Source organism: Sinohyriopsis cumingii, chromosome 1 (assembly GCF_028554795.1).
Source record: "Sinohyriopsis cumingii isolate HCF-2022 chromosome 1, ASM2855479v2, whole genome shotgun sequence".
Taxonomy (NCBI): domain Eukaryota; kingdom Metazoa; phylum Mollusca; class Bivalvia; order Unionida; family Unionidae; genus Sinohyriopsis; species Sinohyriopsis cumingii.
Window position 1 is genome coordinate 394,682 of NC_142961.1, and position 26,989 is coordinate 421,670.

Here is a 26,989-nt window from a genome sequence, read left to right on the forward strand (position 1 = left end):
TGCAGGGCACAAGAGGCATGATCCATGATGTGCAATAGAAACAGGAGGTATGATGCACAAGGTACACCAGACACAGCAGGTATGATGCACGAGGTACACCAGACACAGGAGGCATGGCTGATGATATACACCAGACACAGGACACAAGAGGCACGATGTGCAATAGACACAGAAGGCATTATCCATGACGTATGCCAGATGCAGGGCACAAGAGGCATGATCCATGATGTGCAATAGACACAGGAGGCATGATACATGAGGTATACCAGACACAGAACCATACAAATAAAAAAGATGCATGCTCCACAGGCATATACCAAATAAACAGCAAAGTAAATGATCTATGACAAGTATGTTCCTATGACCTCTTTTGTGCAACACCCTCTATAATGACAACAATGTAAGTAAAACAATGTATGACTGTGAGTATCAATTTCTAGCAAGAATGCAACCAAATAGAATTTCCTACTAACTTCTGTAAAGATGTACTCTACAAAACATAATCAATTTGCAAGGGAATATTTAAAGTAGTTCAACAATGATATATAAATTCTGGAAATGAATATGACACATTTATCTGATGGTCAGAGAAGTTTTAATGTCCTTCTTTTAATGTTAAATGTACCTGGATCTAACTGACACCTGTATATGTACCTGGATCTAACTGACATCAATGATCTGTCAATTATCACCCTATTACATGTCTTTTTACTGTTTTATTCATTCCTGTGTAAGGTTCTTTAGCTAGTTAATAGACTCTTTTAAGCCTTTTTATCAAATGCATTATGTCTATTTTTGGGCAGAAACTATTTAACCCGATCTTATGGTAGGCTAATGGCACATTCAAAACATAATTCCATATACATCAACTGTAAAGTGTAGGACTCTTTCTGGCCACAATAATGACAAACTCTGATTTTTTTCATCAAGTGATCAATGTATAGAAAGCTTACATATTCAAATTGTAAATAAATGATCAATTTAGGCTAGAAAGAAGATAAATAGGTGATTATTAAGAGTGATTCTCCAGATGTTTCCATGAAACTAAGTCGTTAAACTGGCACATGCAAAGTAGATACATTTCTGGTGAATATGACATGAATTACATGTTCACAAGTTTGGTACACAACAATAAGGCACCTAATACATGTGCTTGAATAGTTGCTTAGCCCTTTCAACACTACAGGCAGGTAAAGCAGTCCAGGAACAATAACTGCCACTCAACACTGTCTGGGATTCCCCTATAGTAAATATTTATATCATACATTGATTCATTTGGATACATTCAGACTTTAAGGTAGGTTCTTTACAAGAAAGGGGGGTTTTCTGATCTATAAATGGAAATTTTCAAAGTCGCCTAAGTATATCCAAAATAGCGGACTTGTCTGATGATGAACCAGAATTATCTGGGACTAAATAATTGAATATATAGACAATTTTGATCTTGTAAAGATAAATCAGAGGGAACGTATACAACAAGAATGGTGTGATATATTTGGCATTAATGATGACAATGAGGAATTTGAAGGTTTAGAACTGGCCGAATTGAATGAGACACCTGAATTTTGTCAGTGGACAAAATCTCCATCCGAATGCAATATTCACACATTTTCTAAACATGTAGGTCCAACACGAGTATTTGATGGTTCAGGAACACCTCTTGAATATTTTCAGCTATTTTATAGCGACTATGTGTTTTCAGAAATGGCAAGATTTACAAATTCCAGCACACACCTGAAGCAAGAGACTGACCCAAATCAACACAAAGGTGTTTGGACTGATGTCATGTCAGAAATAAAGTCATTTTACGGCCTGTTCATGTTGATGGAAGTTATGAAATTCAACAGAGATGAACTGTATTGGTACTAAAGTGAGAAATTCTGGCTTCTTGGACCAAATTAATCTGTTTCACAGTCAAAACATGTTTTTTTTTTCTCCATATTTATTTTCAATGAAATCAACATAAAACCTTGTATACTTCAGTTTTTAAATACCTGTAGAAATATTGTTAACACACCTTTGGATTTGCTTGAATTTTGAGATAACATTGCATTTATTCAAGCCATGATTTGTAAGAAAACCCCAATGGATAAAAAAAAAGACCACATGTTACTCTTTAAACACTTTATTCAACATTTTATAGAGAATACAGTGAAACTTACCTTTAACTTACCTTTGGAAATACCTGTAATCATCTGTGTGAGACTAAACTTGCTTATGAGAACATTTTCAGAAACCTGAATTTGTCTTCTGTACAATGGTACCAAATATGTATTCCTATCACAAGAAATTAAATTTATGCAAGTCATTGAATATATGTTGCCTACATTTATTAAGATCTTGAAATTTACTTAGTGTTGAAGGGTAGTCTTTCCCTTATATTTACTTAGTTGTGAAAGGGTTAAACAAATAGAACCCGCTCAGGTATTCACACATAATACATCCATAGTCAATTTTGCAGTTTGCAAATCTCATTTCAAAACAATTCTAACAATCAAATGCAAAGGCTACAAATACATTTAAATAATTAACTCTATCTTTTATTTCTGCTTATGTGTGAAGAAGAAAGACATACAAGGTAGCAATCAGTATGACAAAATATGTAGCACATGATTATTCAATCAGTATGACAAAATATGTAGTACATGATTATTCATTCTAAGACAAAATATGTAGTACATGATTATTCATTCTAAGACAAAATATGTAGTACATGATTATTCAATGACAAATTGTTATATACAACAGTGACAAGTTGGACAAACTACACCTCTATCACACTCTGATGCACTCTTGCTTTCCTTTTCAACTTTTTCTTTTTACTTTTGCAGAGTTCATCAGCTGCTTTTTTTTTCTTCTTCTTACAAGAAAGAGGATTTGGCCCTTTGGGTCCCCTTCTTTTCCTCTTTTTTTTTGCTTGTTCTTCGCCAAAAGTCTCAGTTTTAAGTTTTTTAATTACAGTCTGATCATGGTCTGAGGGAGCAATCATTGTCTGGACTCGATTTTCAGCTTTTTCCCTTGAGGTCTCTGAGGGAGCTTCCATTGTAATGGCATTGAAAGAGATGAAGAGAAGGGGAATCCCACCCCGTGATCTCACTATGGTTGTAAGCTCTGAATCCTGTATATCAAAAAAAAATTCAATAGGTAGAAGCATGCCCAATTTGAAGATTACCCAAAATGCAATTATGGTCAACACATCTGAGAAGAATTTATTAGGACAAATCTGACTTAATCGAAATTTTTCCCAAGAGAGGCTAGTTTTTGAAAATGTACTATTGATAAGACAAAATCTTTCAGCATATTTTGCACATATTCTTTCTGAACTTTCTTACTATGCCAAAAAGGTGGAACTGCAGTGCTAGTCATGTTATCCATCTTGATTTTAATACAGTGGTCTTCCTCCACATTTGTTTTATTTGGCCAGAATCTCTTGGAACTTAGAAGCTTGTGTTCAAAAGTATCCCACTAACACATCCAGAATATTAACGCAAAAAACAGTAAAACGTATCCCCTTTCAAACGGTCACATCATGAGGTTAACAGAGAGAAATCTTAAAAATATTTGTCGATTTCTAAATTCAATACCCTAATTATTGTTCCAACATGATAGTAACACATCTTACTTAAATGCATACAAATGTGTAAATAACTTGAGTATCCTAACTGCTGTATGTTCTTTACATGTTAAGTTTTGTCATGACAGTTACTATTATTACCACCAACAATTACCAAGATGACCACTGCGAAGCACATTAAAGTTCAGTTCAAGTCAGTGTGACATCTGGATGCCATAAGTAAAAATGATATATTTGCCATCCTGATTACTGTTCCATCGATTACAAAATGGATTTGAAACGGTACCAGACTAAAATCAGTTGATGACATGAAAAGTTCACTTCTTATTTAAATACTCAGCAATTCATGTAATAGCTATGAATTCCCAACAAAGGAATAAGTTATTGTAAAAAGTGCAAAATGTCAGACATTTTCAGTTTAGATTAAAAAGTGAATGTAATTGGACCAAACAAGGAGAGTCCTTTGATCACTCCTGATAGAGTTTTTTTAAAAAACGACTCAAATATTGTCCATTATATAATCTGCATGAAAAGTATTGCACAATGATAATTACAACGCAATGTCCGTAGCCTGATTTTACTGACACTGTGGTTTTGCAACACTACTGATGATTATTCATATTTCAAAAACCAATAACCTGTCTTATCACACTGATTCCATAACATTTGATATTTAATGAAAATATGAAATACTTGAAAATTAGTTATACCTTTCATTATATATCTTTTATAACATACTTCTGTGAGATTATCTTCTAAAAAGGCAAATCTTCTTATAAGGCTACTTTCCCATAGCAGAATGGGTCATCTTGGAAGAATAAGACCAATGTAATACCTCAACCATTGTGCTCTGAATTGCCATATAATGAAAGTTTTTGTTTAAAGATAAATATCAGCTGTACTCAGACATGCTTTATACAAATATCAGCTGTACTCAGACATGCTTTATACAAATATCAGCTGTACTCAGGCATGCTTTATACAAATATCAGCTGTACTCAGGCATGCTTTATACAAATATCAGCTGTACTCATACATTCTTTATACAAATATCAGCTGTACTCATACATGCTTTATACAAATATCAGCTGTACTCAGACATGCTTTATACAAATAAAGGCTGTACTCAGGCGTGCTTTATACAAATATCAGCTGTACTCAGGCATGATTTATACAAATATCAGCTGTACTCAGGCATGCATTATACAAATATCAGCTGTACTCAGACATGCTTTATACAAAAAAGTTACTTTTTTATTCAAATAAAAAATTCAGTTAGAAACTTGTAATGCTTTTACGATATTTCTTAAACTCGTATACTCAGATAAGCTCAGTAGACAGTGTACATGCAAATCAACAATACATTAGGTACATCAAGTGATATTCCAATCAGATGTTTTGTTTCCGTTCTTTATTTTTAACTTCCCACAAATGACATTTTTGTCAAAATAAATCAGGTTCTTATTTATATAAAAAATCTTGATTTTCATATCTGAACAAAATTAAACATTTAACAATGCAATATGTACTATAGCTATATTGTCTGAAATACGTATGCAGCATCATCAAACACTTGCAGGTGATTCCTAACTATGTAAACAGGGTTATAAACATACCATAATTAGTTAGTTCATGCAACAAGTCAAACAGTCACCCGCAGCAAAGACAAATCCTTATTAAACACAACCTTCTTGAGTTCTGCACTTCAAGAAATCTGCAAATATACATACCCTGAATGTTGTACTTACTTAAAATTCTGTTATAAATTTGAAACTTACAAACAGTTGATACAGTTGTCCACTGAAATTAATATAATTATTTTTGTTTATGATAAGAAACATTTTAAGCATTTCAAAAGGACAGACTAGGCTCCTTTAAACACAAACCTGTGTTCCCAAGAAAAACTTCTCCCCAGATTTTTTGATGACTGTGTGGATACACTTTTTAGCTGAGACTGGGGGATCATGATAGCAATGATGAACATGAAACTGGCGCAAAACCTTTAGTGGTCCATATAAAAGGCTTCCTGAAAAATAATGAAACAATATTTTTTAAAAATCTACAGATATAAATAAATTGTTGTCTTTCAAAAAGTCTAACAATATTTTTAAAAAATCTACAGATATAAATAAATTGTTGTCTTTCAAAAAGTCATCATTAGCATTGTATCCAGACAAAAATCAAAGATTACAATAAAGTGCATCATGCTACTCATCCAATACTTCTGGTTGTTGTTGTTGTTGTTGTGGGGTTTAACGCCATTTTTCAGCACACGATAGGCTATACATGGCGGCCAGTATTAATGGTGGAGGAAGAACCCGGGAAAACCCCGGAAAGAACCACCGACCCACGAGAAGCTACTGGCAAGCTTTCTCACATACCCACATTGGCTGAATCTTAGACTCGAACCGCCGCAGACAGAGGTGAAATGGCAGTGATCCGCAACGAAGAGCGCTTTAGACCACTCGGCCACTCGGGGCCCCCAATACTTCTGGTGTTCCATGATATTATCCTAAATTTCTCTGATGCAAATGATTTAATCTTCCTAAAAATGGTAAATTTTAGTCAAGTTCTGTGTATTGGCCACCAAGTCCATGCAAATGTATCACATTGGAATACTGAGCTTATATTTCTGTGCTTCATGTCTATGAATCTCATTGAAAGCCACCACATCCAATCAAAATTAAGTTGTTCAAATTTTAACACTGTTCCTACATGATCAAGAGAAGGGGAGCACACAACTTGAATGGACTCATAAAAAAGCAATTTCCCACTGCTGGTCTTTGTACAAATACCTTTCACTCAAATAAACCTATAATTCCCTCTAGTACGTAGTTATACTTTCAATGTTAAACTTGCAAAGTATCCTTATTAAGTCAATTGCCTCCACCATTTCCAGATGATGTACAATGCACTGAAGTTACACGCAACTGGTTAGTTGATATTACACACTAAGGGAGGCAACTCATGAAATCCAATAGATGTCACATGGATAGAGTACTAAAATATGTTCAATCCACCAAGGTGTAGATAGGGTTATCATATCAGAACCTTTCCTAGTTTAGATGCAGGATAGGGAGCTGGTTGCCTGTCAGGGCAAGTTGTGTGGGCAGAGTGCTGGTTGCCTATTAGGGACACCAGTCTGAGCAGTTTCCTGGTTGGATGTCAGAGCCACTTGTTAGGGCAGTGTGCTGTCTGTGTCTGGGCCACGTGTCAGGGAAATATGCTGGTTGCCTGTCAGGGCCACTTTGTCCGAACTGGGTGCTGGTTTTTAGTCAGGGCAGTGTATTATTGCCTACTGGCATTACTAGTCAGTGCAGAGTGCTAATTGCTCAACAGGGCCACTTGTCAAAGCAGGCTGCTAATTGCCTGTCAGGTCTACTAGTACGGGAAGGATGCTTGTTGTCTGTCATAACCACTTGCCAGAGCAGGTAATCATTGCTCATCAGGGAATTTAAGCACAATAAAGTCTCTCAAAAGAGAAAATCTGATGGACTTGACTGGCACATTCATGGTAAATGAATCTGATGGACTTGACTGGCACATTCATGGTAAATGAATCTGATGGACTTGACTGGCACATTCATGGTAAATGAATCTGATGGAATTAACTGGCACATTCATGGTAAATGAATCCGATGGACTTGACTGGCACATTCATGGTAAATGAATCTGATGGACCTGACTGGCACATTCATGGTAAATGGATCGGATGGACTTGACTGGCACATTCATGGTAAATGAATCTGATGGACTTAACTGGCACTTTCATGGTAAATGGATCGGATGGACTTGACTGGCACATTCATGGAAAATGAATCCGACGGAATAAACTGGCACATTTATGGTAAATGGATCGGATGGACTTGACTGGCACATTCATGGTAAATGAATCTGATGGACTTGACTGGCACGTTCATGGTAAATGGTTCTGATGGACTTCACTGGCACATTCATGGTAATATTTGTGTTGTAAATGATGACAAATCTGATGCCCAAAATACACAGTATATTACCATATGCAAAATACACAGTATATTACCATATGCAAAATACATGGTATATTACCATATGCAAAATACACAGTATATTACCATATGCAAAATACACAGTATATTACCATATGCAATATATTAATCTGCTAGAAATTTAGGATGAGGCAGCCACCAAAAAGGCACGCTATACCCAAGACAGGATAGAACTTCACTTTAGGAGGACAGGATATAGTGCCCTCACAGTGATGGCTTTGGACCACACTAAAATATGATACATTTATTTTTAACTTCTAATACTTGAAATAAATGCTGGATTTTTCCCCTGCCATTTGCAGACAGGAAAATTTTCATACATATAAAAATGAAGAAGACGTACAAACCTTCTAGGCAGGGTTTTACATTACATAAAACATGTGGTAAATAGAATACTGCAAGTGAAAATTACCCATACTGTCAATCATGAGGTCTAATTATTAGTATATATTAAATCTGTAACAAAGGGGTAAGAGCTGCATTGAGAAAATTCCTATTTTTCCATAGTCAATAGTTAAAGGTCCTGATCTGTCTGGAGTGAGATAGGGGCACTTAACTTAATAATCACAATTAATGCCATCGGTGGTCACGAGTCAGTGATCTTGTAAAGGAAACTTAACAATCACAATTAATGCCATCAGTGGTCATCTGTCAGTGAACTTGTAAAGGAAACCTAATAATCACAATTAATGCCATCAGTGGTCACCAGTCAGTGATCTTGCAAGAGAAACTTAACAATCACAATTAATGCCATCAGTAGTCATCTGCCAGTGATCTTGCATAGGAAACTTAACAATCACAATTAATGCCATCAGTGGTCACCAGTCAGTGATCTTGCATGGGAAACTTAACAATTGCAATTAATGCCATCAGTGGTCACCATTCAGTGATCTTGTAAAGGAAACTTAATAATCACAATTAATGCCATCAGTGGTCACCAGTCAGTGATCTTGTAAAGGAAACGTAATAACCACAATTAATGCCATCAGTGGTCACCAGTCTGTGATCTTGTAACAGAAACTTAACAATCACAATTAATGCCATCAGTGGTCATCAGACAGTGACCTTGTAAAGGAAACTTAACAATCACAATTAATGCCATCAGTGGTCACCAGTCAGTGATCTTGCAAGGGAATCTTAACAATCACAATTAAAGCCATCAGTGGTCACCAGACAGTGATCTTGTAAAAGAAACTTAACAATCACAATTAATGCCATCAGTGGTCATCTGTCAGTGATCTTGCATGGGAAACTTAATAATCACAATTAATGCCATCAGTGGTCACCAGTCAGTGATCTTGTAACGGAAACTTAATAATCACAATTAATGCCATCAGTGGTCACCAGTCAGTAATCTTGTTGTTGTTGTTGTTGTTGTTATAAGGTTTAATGCCATTTTTCAGCATAAGATAGGCTATACATGGTGGCCAGTTTTAATGGTGGAGGAAGAACCCGGGAAAACACTGGAAAGAACCACTGACCCACGAGAAGCCACCAGCAAGCTTTCTCAGACATCCACACTGGCCGAGCCAGAGACTCGAACCCATGCAGACAGAGGTGAGATGGCAGTGATCCGTGACGGAGAGCGCTTTAGACCACTCGGCTCAGTGATCTTGTAAAGGAAACTTAACAATCACAATTAGTGCCATCAGTGGTCACCAGTCAGTGAACTTACAAAGGAAACTTAAAAATGTTTGTGGCTTTAACAATGTAAAAAAAAAATCTTAATAGTGAATTAAGATTTGACACCTTTTCCATTTTCATTAAATTGTCATATTTTTGAATCACAAAGAAGTACTAGCATTGTGTTAGTACTAGCATTTATGAGTGGTATAGCATTCATTACAACATGAAGTTAGTTGGTTGACATTATTATATATCTTTGGGTTGAAATACAAACATGATGCATGTGTATATAAATAATTAAAATGCCAATATAAATATGCATGTAGATAGACATAATGACAACAGTAAGTGTGTATAGTCCTGAATAAAGTCAAGAACAATAGAGAATACTTATAAATTTTATTTAGGAAAAACAAATCACATTTCTGGTTGGCCGACTAACCGTCATTTGTTGCTGACCCTAGCACTTTCTTCGAACAGGGTAAAACCAACATTTTTTATATAAAAAAATCAAGAAATTGATTTGTGCATCTAAGTGATCTGGTTTAGCCAGTACTTGAAGCGCTTAGTGCATTATATAAACTATATGTTTTGCATGCCCACCCACTTGTTTGTATTCCCTTAGAGATTTTAGAAACAAAAAGCATCAAGGACATAAAAAGTCATTTCATTCACTGATTTATAATTTCTAACCCGACTGTCGCCAAGGGGTCCCTAACACTGTCAAATTATTGGCATTTCAATGCAAACAGAAGCTCTCTATTTTAAGCAAACAGACTACTTGCTGTTGATTTCTTGTTTCTAGAATAGGATAGTCTATTTTAAAAAAAAACTGTGTCATCTGCATCTAACATCTACAACATCTAGTTAATATTTCTAAAACAAACTGAATAAATAAATAGGAGGAACTCCTGTGTTCAAAGAGAAGTAAATCCAAAATTTATGGAATCAGGGATCGTCCTGGGCTTCGCCAATGTCGCAAATTGCGATTTTTTTTTCCTTATTGGCGACAAAAATATCCCATCTGGCGATTTTTTTGGCGACATACTTTTTGGTTATTTAATTTGTACATACAATCATGGATTTGGACTGAATAAATTTAAAGCCAGAACGAAAGGAAGCCACAAACTTGACTAAGCAATGCATTGGAATCAATCTGTTACGCAAACGATCCTTTGTTCTTATTGACAACCCTATCTTTACAGTGCATTGTTACATCATAATCTGCTTACGCTGACATCTGGGCTGAGTACTGTATGCTGCGATACAGTCAATCATGCTACCGCACTATACCTACAACTGACCGACTTCTGAAGACGCGAATAGAACAGATACAATTAATTGTATGGCTAATCCTTCTGTTTTTTTTTAATACATATACCAATACAATAGTTTTGCTGAACCTTCATAGAAAACTGATAACCTTTGAAGTACCGACTACTGTGTATACATACAAAGCAAATGGAAAAAATCTCAATCACAATTACATCTGTCGCCAGTGCAGCATTTTACTCATTGATCTTTTCCTTTTGCCATCAGTCCCGTGTTACGGCTGCAGAGACTTAAACTCCGCAACAAGAAATAGCAAAAAAAAAAAAACAGTTTTGCATAATTAATAATAATTATTTATTTCTCAAAATACAGGAGTGAAAGAATCCCTAAACTGGGTGTGAATTTACGCTTATATATATGGTCCAATATTGCCAGGTGTTGACTCGTGTAAGTTTCATTCGTGGGAATGGAGATCCTTTTTTTCTTGTCGAGAAAATTTATACAGCATTCAGTGATCATTCTTGGGATTTAGGAAGCAATTCGCTACAAGCTTTGTGAAGCTAGCCATAAAAGGGGGGGGGGGGGCTGCTGAGAGGCTACTGGTGTCACATGTCAGCACTGAGGACTGTGAACGTGGATTCAGTAAGATGAACCTCATAAAAACTGACATCAGAAATAAGCTCTGCATCTCATCTCTCGAGAATTTAATGAGAATTAGCATGTACAGATGTGAAAAATTAGACTTTGAAACTGCATTCAACAAGTGGGCAGCCCTAAAATCGCGACGGATCTTCATGTAACACTTTGTAACATTTTGTTAATGCTTGTTGTAATTAAAGTATTAACTAATCCATCTTTTGTAATTTTCATTGCCTATTACATTAATAGACTAAATTAACACTTGGAAAAATGTACACTACTTTTTTGGCGACACTTTTTGAAAATTGGCGACAAAATATTGAGGTTGGCGATTTTTTTGGCGACAGCTTTTTAAAAGCCAGGACCATCCCTGTGGAATTATTTAAAATTTTAAAGACGGTGAACTACATCACATCTGTTGCTTGAAAACACAGACTGGCTCAAGCAAATATGGTGACTGTGTTGCTAAAGAAACTCCCTTTTGATCTAAAACTCCTACAAGCTGATTATGTTTGGGACTCCCTGACAATGACCAGGTAAAAATGTAAAGTGTAAAAAATACATTTCAAAGTAATTTAATTTCCTCTAAACTTAGATTGGGGCCCCTCCCATATACCGTATTTACCATATATATTGGGACACAATAAAATAATTATCTTTTTCCTGTCCAGGACTTATGGTGAAACTTTTTTCACCTAGGTCATAAGTACCAAGACTTAAGAAACTAAACAAATTTGTATTAAATTTGTGCTTTTCCCCCACCCCCAATGCACACTGCAATAAAATAGATGAACAAAATGATTATTTGACAATAAAAAGAAAGAAACTAACCTTGTATTGTTATCATTTATTCCTTTTCTTTCAACATGAGCATTAATTAATGATATCCACAAAATCCATATATGTAGCATAGGCTTCCATACTGTATCATTTATCGCTTATGTCCGATAATTCATGCCACATTCATTGACATGAACATTGAGAAAATAATTGTGTTTGTTTGTGCTCAAGGGTTTGAATATGTTATCTGACTGAAAACTAGATCCAACAAAATCACAAACATGAGGTAAACAATCAACCAATATATTTAAGATAACTGTCATTCACGCATGATACAGTGTTAGGTGCAAAATGATCAAGACTGAATTATATCCAGGTCTACTATATGACAGTATCTTGCCAAAAAAAATCATTATTTGAAAACACATTCACTTGAGTGTAAGTGAAAATCTTTTCGCCAGCACTGGTTACAAAAGTATAATTACTATTTACCCGCACACACCAATGATCCTTTGTATTAATTATTACCAAAGATGCCAAGCACATAGAAGCCCGGGTGGTAAAAAAACACAAATGGCAGCAAGCAATAAACTCCTTGTTTGAATTTACCGATAGGACATCAAAGCCAAGTTTGGTATAAAAAAATTTAAAGGGTATCAATACAAAAGTTAATTTATTGCAAAGCAAGCCAACATGGGAAGCCTACTATAAATTCTTTTAAGTGTGCCAATTTGTTTTTTGGGTTTTTTTGGAATTGACAAAGATGGCCAAGATATAGAAGCATACTTTGGTTCCTTTTCACCAGTATTCATGAGAATTTTGAAAATAAATTGAACCAATGGAACAAATTTTAAAGTGACACAATATAGTGCTTCATGCACAAACATCAACAACCCAGCGTCGCCCAGAATATTTGAAGAAAATAAAATCATAATGAATTCGTGAAGACCAGAAGAGAAGCAGATGATTTTACAAATGAGAGAGAAATAATCAACTGATATATTGAAGACAACTGCCATTCACGCACGACACTGTGTTAGGTGCAAACTAACCAAGATTTAATTATATCCAGGTCAACTATATGACAGTATCTCGCAAATAAAAATCATTATTTGAAAACACATTCACTTGACTGCAAATGACAATCTTTTTACTAGCATGGGTTACTTATTTATTGAGTCAGATCAATTGATCGTCTAAAGGAACATGACCTGTATCTGAACATTTTTTTGGAGTACTGATGTAACAAATATAAATCATAACTATTTTATTCTGCAATTGTTGTGCATAACATTGTGAAAACAACATGCATGAAAAATGATAATAACTCTATAGATCATAATAGCACCTTTGAATGCACTCTGTTTCACGAGTTGATGAATTCATTGAAATAGTAGCCTCCTGTTTAAAACCAGGCAAAGTCCTAACAGAACCTACGAGACAAGGTTGAGAAGCATGTAACTTTTACTTCCATTTACAGTTTACAAGTTGTGATTCCAACTCAGTTAACTGCAAATTAAATTTCTAAAACTACAATGAGCAATGAGGTGTATGATTAGCAGTAAATCAGTTCACATGGATGAGCAGTACTTCAGCCTGTATCATTTAAGGAATATTGCACATTATCGTAGATTTGCTGACCAAATCCCCCAATTACTTCATAAATAACCAACTGGAAACTAGTTACCTATATAAACATAAATGCAACTGCACATAAGAAAGCATTGTAATTATTGTAATTGATTCTTTTTTATATTCACACACTTGGAGAGAGACAGACAGAGAGAGAGCGAGAGAGAGATGATGATCATGATGAACAAGGGTAATAACCAATGTGTGCACACTATATATATATATATATATATATATATATATATATATATATATATATATATATATATATATATATATATATATCACATTTTGTGACATTTAATCAACCTAAACGTAAAGCATCTACTACACGAGTGTACATGATTTGTTTATAAAGTAGTTCCTAATACACTTGCATGTTATTTGTAGGGACCCAGCCATATTATGACCTGTCTGGCATATATCACTAGCCTAAATCTGAAACAGTGTATCAAAAAAGTTAACGCAGAATGTGGCAAAGCAGCTGGTATGTGGCAGTCCACAACACATCTGCTTTAGTTCATTCAGAAACAAATTTAATCAACCAAATTGTAAAGAGTATACTATGTGAGTGTACATGATTTGTTTACAAAGTAGTTCCTAACACACTACTGGGCACATGTGTTGTGCATGTGGATGCAATATGAAGTGCACATGAGTGCAATATCGTAAAATACTGCATGATTCTGACAATATAAAGTTAATGGAGAAGAAATGAGCATATAATAATAAAAACGTAATATATTTTTATTGCTATATTATGAAAGATATATGCTTAAAAGTGTTTTTGCTGATAAAGAAAAAGTGCAATATTTCTGATTTAAAAAATTCTGCTTCATAAAATAAAACCATTTGATTAAATTACAACAAAATAACTCACAAAACAAACTATGTAATTTCTATGTTACTCAGATCCACAGACTAATTAATCCTAAAAGTATTTGCTCATTCCTGCAGGAGTATTATTTTCAGACTGTCTAGTCATTACCTAGTGCCTCACACTCAGCAATACAGCATTTGGTTGTGCAGAGTCGAACCTCTCCATCAAGATATTTGGGCAGTTGCTCACTAATGTTGATTTTAAATGTCAGGGCTGCCTTACAAAATGTTCCATCCAGTAAAACTCTATAGGGCGGTTGAAAACCAAAGTTGTTCTTGTAGAAAGTCAGACAGCGTCGAAGATGCTTCTGTCTTTTTATCTTCATCTTGTCCGCAGAATATGATTACATGTGGTGCCACTTATCTTAGACTGAAGAAAAATGGAGAAAATTTCAACACAAATGAAGAGGCAGATCAAACTGTTCTAAGATTCTTGTACTGATTATTGCCTTTGTTAGTGGGAGTGACAAGCAATAGCATGGATACCATCAACCTTAGCAAACCAGGCCTCAGATTCACCAAAGAATACAACTTAAATTTAAGCCTGGAATCCAGATGAATGATTGATTGAAATTTCAGTAAGACTTTGAAGTAAACACTCAAGTGTCTTAAGTGTCTAGACTTAATTTAAGAAAAATATTGGTGAAATTAGTCTTCATAAAAATGTGCTTACAATTTACTTCTGGCTTTTCACAATTTACAACAGTGAAGCTATGTCAAAGCATAAAAATTTCAGAAGACAAGGAATGTGCTACAAGTGGGACAAATCTCTACATAATTACACAGATTGAACCAGTTAAGATATACCGCCAACTCCTTCAGTTTTTTTTACACCTCCCACTTTCTCAGTTTTACCTATTACATATGATATATTGATCAACCATGCAATTGAAACATATCAACCATATTCAATTAGGTAATTAATTCTAATATACATTCTCCTATTCTACTGAGTTCCCTAATCTTGCAGTACTGTCAAGACGTATTTGTTTTAAAGAAATCATCAAGCTATCTTTCTGTCATTTAAGGCAGTAGTTTCATTGAAAGATATATGATTTTAATGAATAACAAATTCTGTGATTACATTTCTAGCAAATATACAACAAAAGAATGGACCAATAAAACGTTTCATAAAGATCTACTTTTCATTTATCATTACCACCTAGTCCACCCCACAATTTAAGTGTAAGGCCCATAATTATCGTACTGAAAACTGAATCTTATCCTGCTTGGATGAATAAAACCATTCTGTTGATCAAGGTTTCTGATGATGTAACCCTAGTAAAGATAATAAAAAAACAAGAGTCCATTGTGGGGACTGACATTCTATAGTCCTAAAAGAATTTCCAGGAAATCAAGGTAAGACCATTTATTATTTTAACTGCATTGTGTTGATACCACCTCTGATATTCTTCAGCTATAATATTTTCAAATCAGCTGCTATGATGGCTGCATTGGATGTAAAATCTCCACCATTGTTATTTAGGTCAAACTAGACATCATCTGACATTTGGTGAAAATCCCATGCCAATATGATACAAGGTTAGCACTATTTGCATTGATAACCAAATAGGTATCATAAAAGGTCTGTTGATGAAAATTCTATGTAGATATGGCTATCAATTCCAAAGAATACCATATTGGATATTAGATCATCATTTTCATTCAAAAACATCTAACATATTGTCTTCTGATGAAAACCCCATTTTGACACGCCCTTCATTGTCCATTGTGGAAAAGTAATGTCATTGATAAGATTTTCAAGATGGCTGCTGTGGTAGCCATTTGATTTAGATCTACACCATTTTCATTTAGAACCAATTAGAGATTGTAAGTCTTTTAGTAAAATGTCACTTTGATATGATGCTCCAAGATTTTCTAGATGGTCTATGCACAAGCGGAACCACTTTCAGCTAAGACCAACTAGTCATTATAAGAAATCTTCTGGTGCATGCCCCATGTTGATATGATTTTAATTGGTCTTTAATTGAACACCCCCTGTTGATACGACTTTAATTAAGCACCCCTTGTTGATATGACCATCCATTCCGTGATAGAGATTTTTAAGATGGTCACTGTGGTGGCCATACTGGATGTCTGGCAAGCACCATTTTCATTTAGAACCAACTATACCTTGGGAAAAATTTGTGTGTAATGTTTCATGGTAATTCTCCAAATAGTTGATTAGGAGTAGTGATAACAAACTTGTGTTGACGGATATTTTGGAAAATAGACAATGGACAAAGGGTCAGCTCATAAGCTTTTCTAGTCTGTAAACAGTGGAGCTAACAATGTGTGGTTCTGACCTGGCTTAATTTAACTTAAAAATTATAATATTTATGCAAAATACAAAACAAAAATGGCACTAACTGTACCCTGCTTGTCACCCTCAACAGGTAACCATTTACTTGGGAAGAAGGCAAGGATACTGGATTTCATTTTTGTCATGTGACAATGTTATTTGTGAATAAAAAAGCAATAAAAAAATCAGTATGAACTCTCATACCCTGTTTTACCACATCAATATCAGAACCACAAAATGGGGTGGGGTGAGGTGGGTAGGGGGCCTGACTTTATTGCTATTGTTGACATATCACTTGCTGCCAACATTATGGTACAAAATATGGATAAATGAAATGAAACTGTGATGTCATCCTACAATGCTGCCATTGTTGAAAACTCTTTCTAGTGCATTAGTTACTCATATGCCAAAATAAAACATTGAAATCATACCAGTATTCACATTAATCAACAAAAGGAAACTTTAAAGAATACATTTTTTAACAAAATAAAATAAACAAAAAAATGGACAAATGATGCAACCATAAAACACCATAGTGACATTTAGAATGTATGGGATCTATGCCTTTAACAGTATGTCCATAAAAAATGTAAAGGTACTGTCCCACCATCTGCCATGTACATAAATTAAGAGGATGAAAATTCTGCAAAGAAAACGTGACTAAAAATGAGAAACAAATTAATGTACAAGATCAAGTGTCCAAAGATAAACACAATAGTAATGATTACAAGAACATAAGTACAAGAGTTAAAAGTCACAGATCCGAGCCAGAATTGCTTGTTAATTGCCAGAAGCTTATTAGGGATACATGATGTCTGTTCCGAAAGGAATTATATGATATACAGATCAGAAATTTGAAGATTCAGATGCCTGCATTGCGCCACCATACAGATCAGAAATTTGAGGATTTAGATGCCTGCATTGCACCACCATACAGAACAGAAATTTGAAGATACAAAGTTTGATGGGCTTATAATGACTGTACATATGTAAATAGTTTTAAATTAAACAATAGATGCCTATTTGCCATGTTACCAGTGACATCATGTTCATTTCATACCTTTTTAAACTGACTACATCATTTGTAGTGAGAATACAAGCAGAGACATATATATTACATAGACTCACAACTGACTGCAGATTCTTTGCTATCAAAATATCTCCAGTAAGATCAAGTTATTATTATATGCATGATAAACAAAAGTGCTTTGGAGGTTGCCATAATCTGAGTTTACTGCAAGAAAGTGCATCTTCATACCGCAACTCAAATTCTCCATTGCTTATATTTGAAGCATTCTTCATCATTTATAATATCAAGTCAACTGCTCTGGTGGCCAAGTGGTTACAGCATCTGACTTGGAAGCAGAAGGTAACAGGTTTGAACTGGCTGAGCCATACCAAAGACTTATAAAAATGGCACTAGCACCTGCCTCGCTTGGCGCTCAGCATTAAGAGATTAGTGCTAGGACTGGTCAACCTGGAGTCAGGATAATGTGACTGGGTGGAAAATGATGCTACATGTTGGTGACATGATGCCATCACTACAAACTGTCACACTGCAGACATAGTAGCAATATGACTGATTTTTTTAAAAAGCTATGTTAAAAATCCACACACACACACAAAAATTGAGTCATATTTGGTATCATTTAAAAACTAAATTGATTTTCTGCTGATTGCAAAAGCTATAGGAAAGCTAATTTTAATTTTAAAGAACACATCCAAGGTTTAGCCAAGAGCATAAAATTCATGAAATATAGAATTTGCTTACCCCTTCCATTAGTTTATAACCCCTTACCAATTTTAGAGACAACAAGTACCAAGGATATTAAGAAAAATTGCAAAAGAAATTAGTAAAACAAATCAATTTATAATTTCTAGATTTTGCCAGGGGTTCATACTGTCACTTACTGTCATTACAAACCAAATGAAGCTATGTAAACAACCAGGCATACTGCTCACAGTCCTTGTCTGGTTTCTAGAATAGTTCATTTCAGTAAAAACTGTTGTCGGAATTTAATATCTGCAATGTCTAATTCTAATATTTCTAACTAAACACAAAAAAAGGAGCAACTTTTATACACATGTTTAAAGAGAAGTAACTCCTATATTTACATTATTATTCATAGCTTATCAAAGATGGTGAACAACACCACATCTGTTGCCCAAAAACATAGACTCTCCCATGCAAATATGTCACATTTGGATTGAAACACAAATAATGCAATAAATTAAATCCCATATCTTTGTTGACTGTGATGGACAATTTGTGGGGATTATGTTATCTGTTCATTGAAATGCGCAAATTTGCTGCATTCAAATCTTTCTGGAACACACCTGCATACAATTTTAGACACTTACCAGTATTTGGTATTAGTGATATCTAGCACTCAATTCAAAATGGCTAAAGGACATTGGGTTGTGCTATTTATTCCAAGTGGATTTACAAGGCATGAAACATAGGATTTGATCCATAAATAAGATGCCAAGAGAACCATTACATTATGCCAAAAGGACCCTTCATGAATATCTCGCACACTTGGCAGCCCACAATAATGCATTTCTATAAATGAAAGTCATATTGCTTTAGTTAGACTTTACTTACTCTGTTATTTTTTTCTAATAAATCCATATTCTTTGGCTTGAATGTGATGGATGTCATGGATAAAAAAAATTGGATTAAACTGAAGTATGTTTCTTAAACAAAACAAACAAAAATGTACTAATAATGAAGAAAATATTATAGTACAATTCACACATCAGGTAACTGACCTGAGTAACTTTCTGCAAGTATAGGTTTCATTTTGGAGAATCTACTTACACATACATGTACCTGTAAATGGTGTTTATTCACATTATTTCACTCCTTGACCATCAAAATTCCAATGAAGACTATCATATAAATTCCTCATGAAATGTTTAATGGCAAATTCATTGATAAAGTACATCAACAATTTTAAACACAATCAATAAGCAGGGTATTCCTGTTTAATCCAGTTTCTGTCACATACTATGTGTTACAGGGAACATGCCTACTGTTAGGACAAAGTTGTAAAACAAATATAAACAGAGATGCGACAATGTTGTCATTCATAAACAAAGCTTGGGAAAACACCGGCAGGAAAAATACTGCACACAAATTCAATAAATTAAGAGTAATTAAGTAACTTCATATATATCTTAATAATGGTATGTTGTGTCTTATATTTCAAATCATACATAACAGGGCTTGAATTTAACACAAATTTCATTGTAGCCAGAAGGACTAGTATGTTGAGAAATTTACTAGTCCTGCCAAATCTTTACTAATCCTGTTCACAAAACAATGTCTCACAGCTTTTATGTACGTTTACCGATTCAATTTTAAAGTTTGAACAACCCGCAACAAAACTGGATGCTATCTGTGTTTGTTTTTGCAAATTGCATACACCAGTTACACCACTTAATGTTCCTTTCCTCATCATAATTCAGCCATTCCCTGTCTTTTGTCCATTTCTTCTGAAATTTTCCACTATGCTTTTCCCTATCATAAGAATTATTCCTCATCATTCTCATTCAACTTTTGCTTTTTTCAGTGGCTGAACACCTTTGATCAGATGCCACATTTTGCCTGTCTTATAAGATGTTATAGTATGGCTGATGCGAATTATTTAAAGCAAGAAAAGGAATGTCACAGTGTCCTTTATATAAGAAAGTCAGAGCAAGAAACATGTTTCAAAACACGTGTCTTTGCCCCCTCCCACAATTAAATGGCCTCTCCCTAACAAAGACTTAACACCAGCGAATGTTCTGCATGATCAAAGCAGTGGCTATTGTAAACACTGTAATAAAATATTAGCATCAGAAGAAGGTGTTAGTTTCAGCAGGGAAAAGGTGTGTTCCCATCAAACAAAGCCATCTGACACTTGGCGAGTTGTATTTAACAGCTCCAATTATGGTATCATAACTCGTAAGTTTGGTAATTGTTCCTAATTAATCGAACCTCAATGTATTGTTGAAATTAATAATAAGGCGGAAAATTTTCAAATCTTAGATGCCCATGCTCAGAGATTTTAATTCCCAACAATTGTACGGCATTCTGCTTTGGGGACGTCCATTAATTATGTCAACAATTTTTAGGCAATTTTTTACCACCCCTCCCCCCCCCCGTCAACAACTGTCAAACTTTCAGTGACCCCCCCCCCCAAATAAAATTATGTCAAAATTTTTTTACCCCCCCCCCCCCCCGACAAACTAACAATATTTTATACGGCTGGCTTTTATGCTAAAAATAGAATTGTGGAAATTAAAAGGTCTACAAATAAATTTTAATACATTTTTTTACTTGTTTAACAGATTTCAAATTGACTATAACACTTTGAATTCATGAAAAAATCGAGACTTTATATTCTAGCTTCTATCATCTTCCCATGGGGAAGCCAAATGTTCCTCAATTGTTATAATGGGCATAGTGGCTGATTCATTAATTTCTTCAGATTAATACCATATGTGGTTAATCTGTCTACAGTCTACAATCTACACTGAATAAAAACAAAATATGATGAAGCAAGACTATGACTTCCTTGGCAAGAGCTCAACCAGTTTAGGATTAAACTGGTGGGCTGTTGACGGACGAGCGAGTGTGTGCCATACCAACGCACCAACTAATTTCCTATTTTTTGATTTATTAAATTTATTGTAAAAAATAACATTGTTGACGTCAATTTATCTTGAACTCCCCCCTCCCCCATGTCAACAATTGACAAACTTCTTCAAACCCCCTCCCCCCCATTTTGTTGACATAATTAATGGATGACACCTTTGATATCTCCACGTGTATTCAATTATTAGTTCATTCCTGTAAGGGAAAAATATAAAAACTATTCTTATCATCATAGAAAAAGTAGCTGTATGGAAAGGATGTGTCAATAACGTACTCATAATAAATTGATCTAATTCTTATAATTATTTTGATGGAAATGTAAAATATGTAGTTTCCTGTTTGTGACTGTTGGAGCATTTGGGTAGCGAGCAAACAAAAAAGAACCTTAACAAAAAAACGTACAAACTAATTTCTTTGAAAAGTTTTTGCCGTGTTCTTATGTGTGATATACTGCTTTGTAGTTTGTTACCATGGTCGAGTGAATAAAGTGTGATACCATGTAATTTTTTTCATTTAATTCGTTATCAGATTGATTAGGATCAAATACCAAACTTCCATTGTTAATGACAGGACCATAATTTGCGCTGTCAAGTGATGCACAAAATCTGAGGGATTCATTGTTATAGAAACGTACCTTTCCGAGGCAGAAATTGACTTCATCTTCTCATGCTAATATTCTATGACTGTGTTTACAATGGCCACTGCTTTGATTCTACAGAACATCTGCTAAGTCAAGTCTTTATCAGGGAATGGCGTAAACATACGCTGACTATTGATAACCGAAACTGACTAGCCCATTGGACTATTAACATTATGAAAGTTACTAGTCCAACAGGAAATCTGCAAGCCTCGGGCTAGCGAACTACCACTAATTTCGAGCCCTGCATAATACATATTTTTCTCTTAAAGATATATTCCTTCACACATGTAATTGATAGTAGTAAGCTGCTGTCAAGTCAATTTTATTTTGGTTAAATTTTGCATTATGCTAAATTATAATTCTGAAAAAATGCCAAATGTACAAGTAAAAAATAAAACGAACTTAAAAATAAATTGATGTTACTCATCCCATTCATAGTTGAACATCCATAAAGGATATGAATGGAATTGCACATGACTTCTTGTTCACGTGCATTTACCTTGATTCCCCCTGCACCAGTAATAGTTCAATCAAACATCAACTTTCTTGACCTAGTCTGACACTGAACTGCCATTGTAAAAGTCCATAGCAATAGATAATTTTCATCTAAAAATATTGTTATGACAATTATTGTGCAGATAACTCTAAAATCAATATTGAATAAACTATGTTAGAACTATATTACAATTAAATTTTAAAACTAAAATTAAGTTTAACATTTATACCAGTAAATGCGCTTACAAGACCAATGTGACTTTTACTACAGACAGCTTCATTTTCTTAATACGTATCATCAATTTGATCAATTTCATCATTCCCAGCTTCTATTGCATTCCAGCCAAGTGAGTGAAATATTCCTGAAAAATCTGACTTCTCATTCCAAAGTTATCTGACCTCGGAACACGCTACACAGTGCTGTTATTTAGGCCACAACACCTCAACCCCCAAAACATAAAAATCAGGGTCCATGTATTACATCGTAGAACTAATAACATTTTTGCAATGCCCAACAATCCAGTTAAAAATTTTAAATGGACAAATGAAAAGGGTTGTGCATTTTATATCCAGGGTTCCTGCAATCTTTATAAAATATAATTCCATGATGTAGCCTGACTGAAGTTTTAGTGGAACCTACTCGAACAAATCCAAGTTAGGTAAATTGGCAAATGAAAATGTGACTGGATAATGCAAAATGACCAAATTCCATAACTTTTCCAAAACTTGTAATCACTTATGAAAATTTCAAAACTTTTCATGGCCCTGAAATGCTTTTCTGTAATTTACAAACTTTTCCAGGATTTCCATGACTGCAGGAACCTTTATATCCTAGATGCTTTTTATTTTTAAATTCGAGGGTGGTGGTACAAAACTAAACAGAGGGAAGCACTTTGCGTCACTCATGTCCACAGGCACTTGATTCTGGGGTAAACAAATGTGTATACTCACCAATTAACACATTAATTGGTGAGTGTACATGTCAGTTTACCCAGGAATCAAGTGCCTGTGCTTATGTCCATCTTAGTCCTACATGTAAGACCTCAACGCTGATATTTATGTTGTGGGTGTCAATGTCTTACAGCCAAAATAACAGCGCTGTGTAGCATGTTTTGATGTCAACTAACATCGTTACAAAAGTAAAATTTTCAGGAATATTTCACACAACTGACAACTAAACTAACGACGCTTTTCCCCAGAGTAAGGTCATAATGTTTTAGTCAGACTTTACTTACTCTGATGTCTTTTCTTTAATAAATTCAAAATCTCACAAAAGAAATGGACCTGTTTTCAAGTTTTGTTGGCCTACATTTCAGTTCGCTGTAAAGCGATGAAAGCCAGGAATGCCGAAATTGGGTTAAGTTGAAATATTATTCTTTAACAAAATTAATAAAAATATATTATGTGTATTGGAGCTGTAAGCAATGGTTTGTTTCGTCCAAGAAACATATCCCCAACATGAACCAACTTCTGCATACCTCGCCTACCGTCATACTGCAACAAATTCAAATGTATGTCAACGGGAATGTGAAAATGTGTCCATTAGCTAGTGTCATATTTTCATTCTGCCAAGATAAAGATAGCACAGAAATTATAGGCTACTGCAATTGTATGGGAAAATATGAACGAGTTTTTTTATGGAATACTGCGTGACCTTGGGAGTACAGTATATATTTCTATCTGACAAAACAAGTTCATATTTTCCCATACAAATGCAGTAACCTTTTATATTATATGCTCATTTTTTTAATTCTACCTAAGGCTTAATTATTTAAACAAAATACACTAAAAGAAACAACGTAAATGAATGTATGCTGTATTCCAAACTAAATACACAAGCGCATATTCATCATTACACAGCAACATTATTACTGCGCAGATCACTCCGCCCAGATAAATTTTAACTTAGTCGCGCGCTCGACATAACTTTGTAAAGAAAATGGCGTACCTAGTTAAAATTGAAATTTGGAGTCATATTGTGAATGAATGTGCATTGCAACAACTTTTCCATTTTGATTCTATGAAATTTCGTGATTATGGACTGGATTTGTATGTGACAATTCCACATGAAATACATGGGATTGAAGAAGCTAGGGAGAATCGTGTTGACATCTGCAAAAGTGTTTCTGTTTCTGTCATTGAATGTTTGAAATCATAATGTGGGGAAAATATGAAGTCTTTCAATTGCAATTATCAAAAGGACGCTATGGAATTTAATGCTTATTTGATTTTTTGAGGACAGTAAGGAGGATGTAATTGCACTTATCATCGAAATTACAGTACAATTTTGAAATGTGTAATCATGATTGAGAACCTATAGCATGGTTCATGTAATTTGGATTTGCTGAACTAAGAAAGTACATTTTAAGGAAATTCAGGATGTAAAACTAAGTATATTTGTTTTGCCATTCTTATCACCAGCTAAAGAAGACAGTACAGGACTTGTCACTTGTATGTTTTTGTAAGGACCTTTTCTTGCATCTGTTGTATACTGTAGCTAGCCTAAATCCCAAACATTGTATCAACGTGGAATGTGCCAAAGCAGCTGGTATGTGGCAGTCCATGAAACATCTGTTTTAGTTCATTCAGAAACAAATTTAAACAACCACAATGTAAAGTGCCTCTTACATGAGTGTACATGATTTGTTTACAAATCAAAAGTGCTGGCATCTGCGTCCATTGTTTGTTTACAATAGAAAGTAGTTCCTTTATGCACGTGAATACTATATGTGTATTGGCGCGCGGGTTCAGTATCGGGCAATACTGCACGATTCTGACAATGTAAAGTTAACGGGGGAAAATATGAGCATATAATAAGTATATTAATTACACATAAATAAGTGGAAGTGCCAAGTGTGTGAGATGTTCCTGAAACTTTGATTATTCATTCTAATGTCGTTCACATCGGAACACGCAATACAATGCCGTTATTTGGATAGTAAGACATAGCACTAAAACAAAAACGTGCTCTGTTTTACACTGTAGGACTAATGTCCATCTATATCTACGGTCACACTTACATTCATTTAAACAGGTTAGAAGTTAACATATCCCTTTCCAGAAATTAGCATACCTAAACATTGATTACCTATTATAAACACCTACTATGTATCAATTTCATTCAACAAGACAAAAATTCCTTTCAACTCCTGCATTTTAAGGGCGCCGCCATGATGAAGACTGGTTATTCAAATCAATACAATTAAAATTTCGGAACTTCGAGGCTAGGATATTCGACGGTAGACTGGTTCCCTAACAAGCCTGACTGAACAGATTAAATATTAAATGTTGTAAACTGCTGGTAGCCTTGGTAGGCCATTGAAAATAGGTTTTTATTTATGCATTTCACTTGAAAGAAATTGTAATTTCACCATATGTACATGCATAATTATTTTTTCGGTGGGTTTTCTTTCAATGCAACAGATGCTTATTTGCTCAACCATTCAGGCGATCTTGATAACAACTGACCGACTGCTGTCTGAAACTTTGCGTCAACAAAGCCAGGAACATGTAAAAGCCGATAAAGCAGTTTTGATCTTTAGCAATTCTGATCACGAAAACAAATTACATCATCATGAAGAAAGAAGAAAAAAGCAATAAATTGTGAACATGTAATCGATCAACATCATCATCGTCATTTTTCATTATTATGTTATCATGTTGAATATGTTGCAATACCTGTGTCATGTAGTGAGATGGCTAATTTAAGCTGATAGAACTTGTTCCCAATCCCATTTTATCCTATTGTGACAATACAATAGTTTTAAATAAACTAGCGTTTCTAGGCTTTGTAGATATTTTAGCCATATACGACAAACATCAATACCGCTCCGGTGGTCTAGGAGGTCATTGGTTCGAATCCCGGCCGAGCCATACCAAAAGCTTCTTAAAACGTTACTAACATCTGCCTTACTTGGTGCTCAGCATTAAGAGGTTAGTGTTAGGACTGGCCGGCCTGGTGACAGGATAATGTGACTGGATGGGACATCATGCTACATGTCTGCGGCATGATTGCCTCAGTGCTAGACATCACTATAAACTGTTACGCTGCAGACAGTGTAGCAATATGACTGAAAAATTGTTAAAGCTACGTTAAAAATCCAAATCACACACACACACACACATGAACGTCAATGGACTGAACGCCAAGTAATTTTGACGTATGAGAGTTGATGTTGTCTCTTAAAGCAGATAAAATTTAAATTCCTGTTTCGTGAATTGTTTTGAAAATTTTGACATTGTGGCATCTTTATTAGTGTAACTTTATTTTTTGCTATAATTTTATTTCCATGATTTATGATAACCTCTACTGTCCATTTTCCACTTAATAATGTCAAACTGCTTTGACGAAACGTATAGATCAGTGTCTACTATCCATTGACCCTTGCAAATTTAGACGCTATCGTTATTTGAATATTAGAAAACAAGAAAATAAAGAAAAAGAAAACATGTTTCGGATGAAAGTCTTGTTTTCATATAT

At 34.7% G+C, this 26,989-nt stretch overlaps 1 protein-coding gene across 3 annotated transcripts; it reads right to left on the reverse strand.

The window, feature by feature from the left end:
* Window positions 1-2,109: 2,109 nt before the first annotated feature.
* Window positions 2,110-25,740, reverse strand: LOC149806301 (rRNA-processing protein UTP23 homolog). 3 transcript variants are annotated; one of them, XM_089951342.1, is made up of 4 exons: window positions 25,615-25,740; window positions 14,540-14,800; window positions 5,461-5,600; window positions 2,110-3,118 (listed from the first exon to the last, which is right to left on the reverse strand). In XM_089951342.1, the coding sequence occupies exons 2-4, from the start codon at window positions 14,754-14,756 to the stop codon at window positions 2,765-2,767; spliced, it is 711 nt and encodes a 236-aa protein (XP_089807468.1). In that variant the 5' UTR covers window positions 14,757-14,800; window positions 25,615-25,740; the 3' UTR covers window positions 2,110-2,764. The 3 variants fall into 3 exon arrangements, with proteins under 3 accessions (XP_089807468.1, XP_089807462.1, XP_089807476.1); XM_089951336.1 differs by having other exon boundaries at window positions 25,598-25,722; XM_089951350.1 differs by having other exon boundaries at window positions 25,583-25,691.
* Between the last annotated feature and the right edge of the window lie 1,249 nt (window positions 25,741-26,989).

Coding starts and splice junctions, on each gene's coding strand:
- LOC149806301 (XM_089951342.1), bottom strand. CDS start 14,756: ATGAAGATAAAAAGACAGAAGCATCTTCGACGCTGTCTGACTTTCTAC. Junction 5,601..14,539: donor TGCTGAGTGTGAGGCACTAG/GTAATGACTAGA, acceptor ATTATTTTTCAG/GAAGCCTTTTATATGGACCA. Junction 3,119..5,460: donor AGTTTTTCTTGGGAACACAG/GTTTGTGTTTAA, acceptor TTTGATATACAG/GATTCAGAGCTTACAACCAT.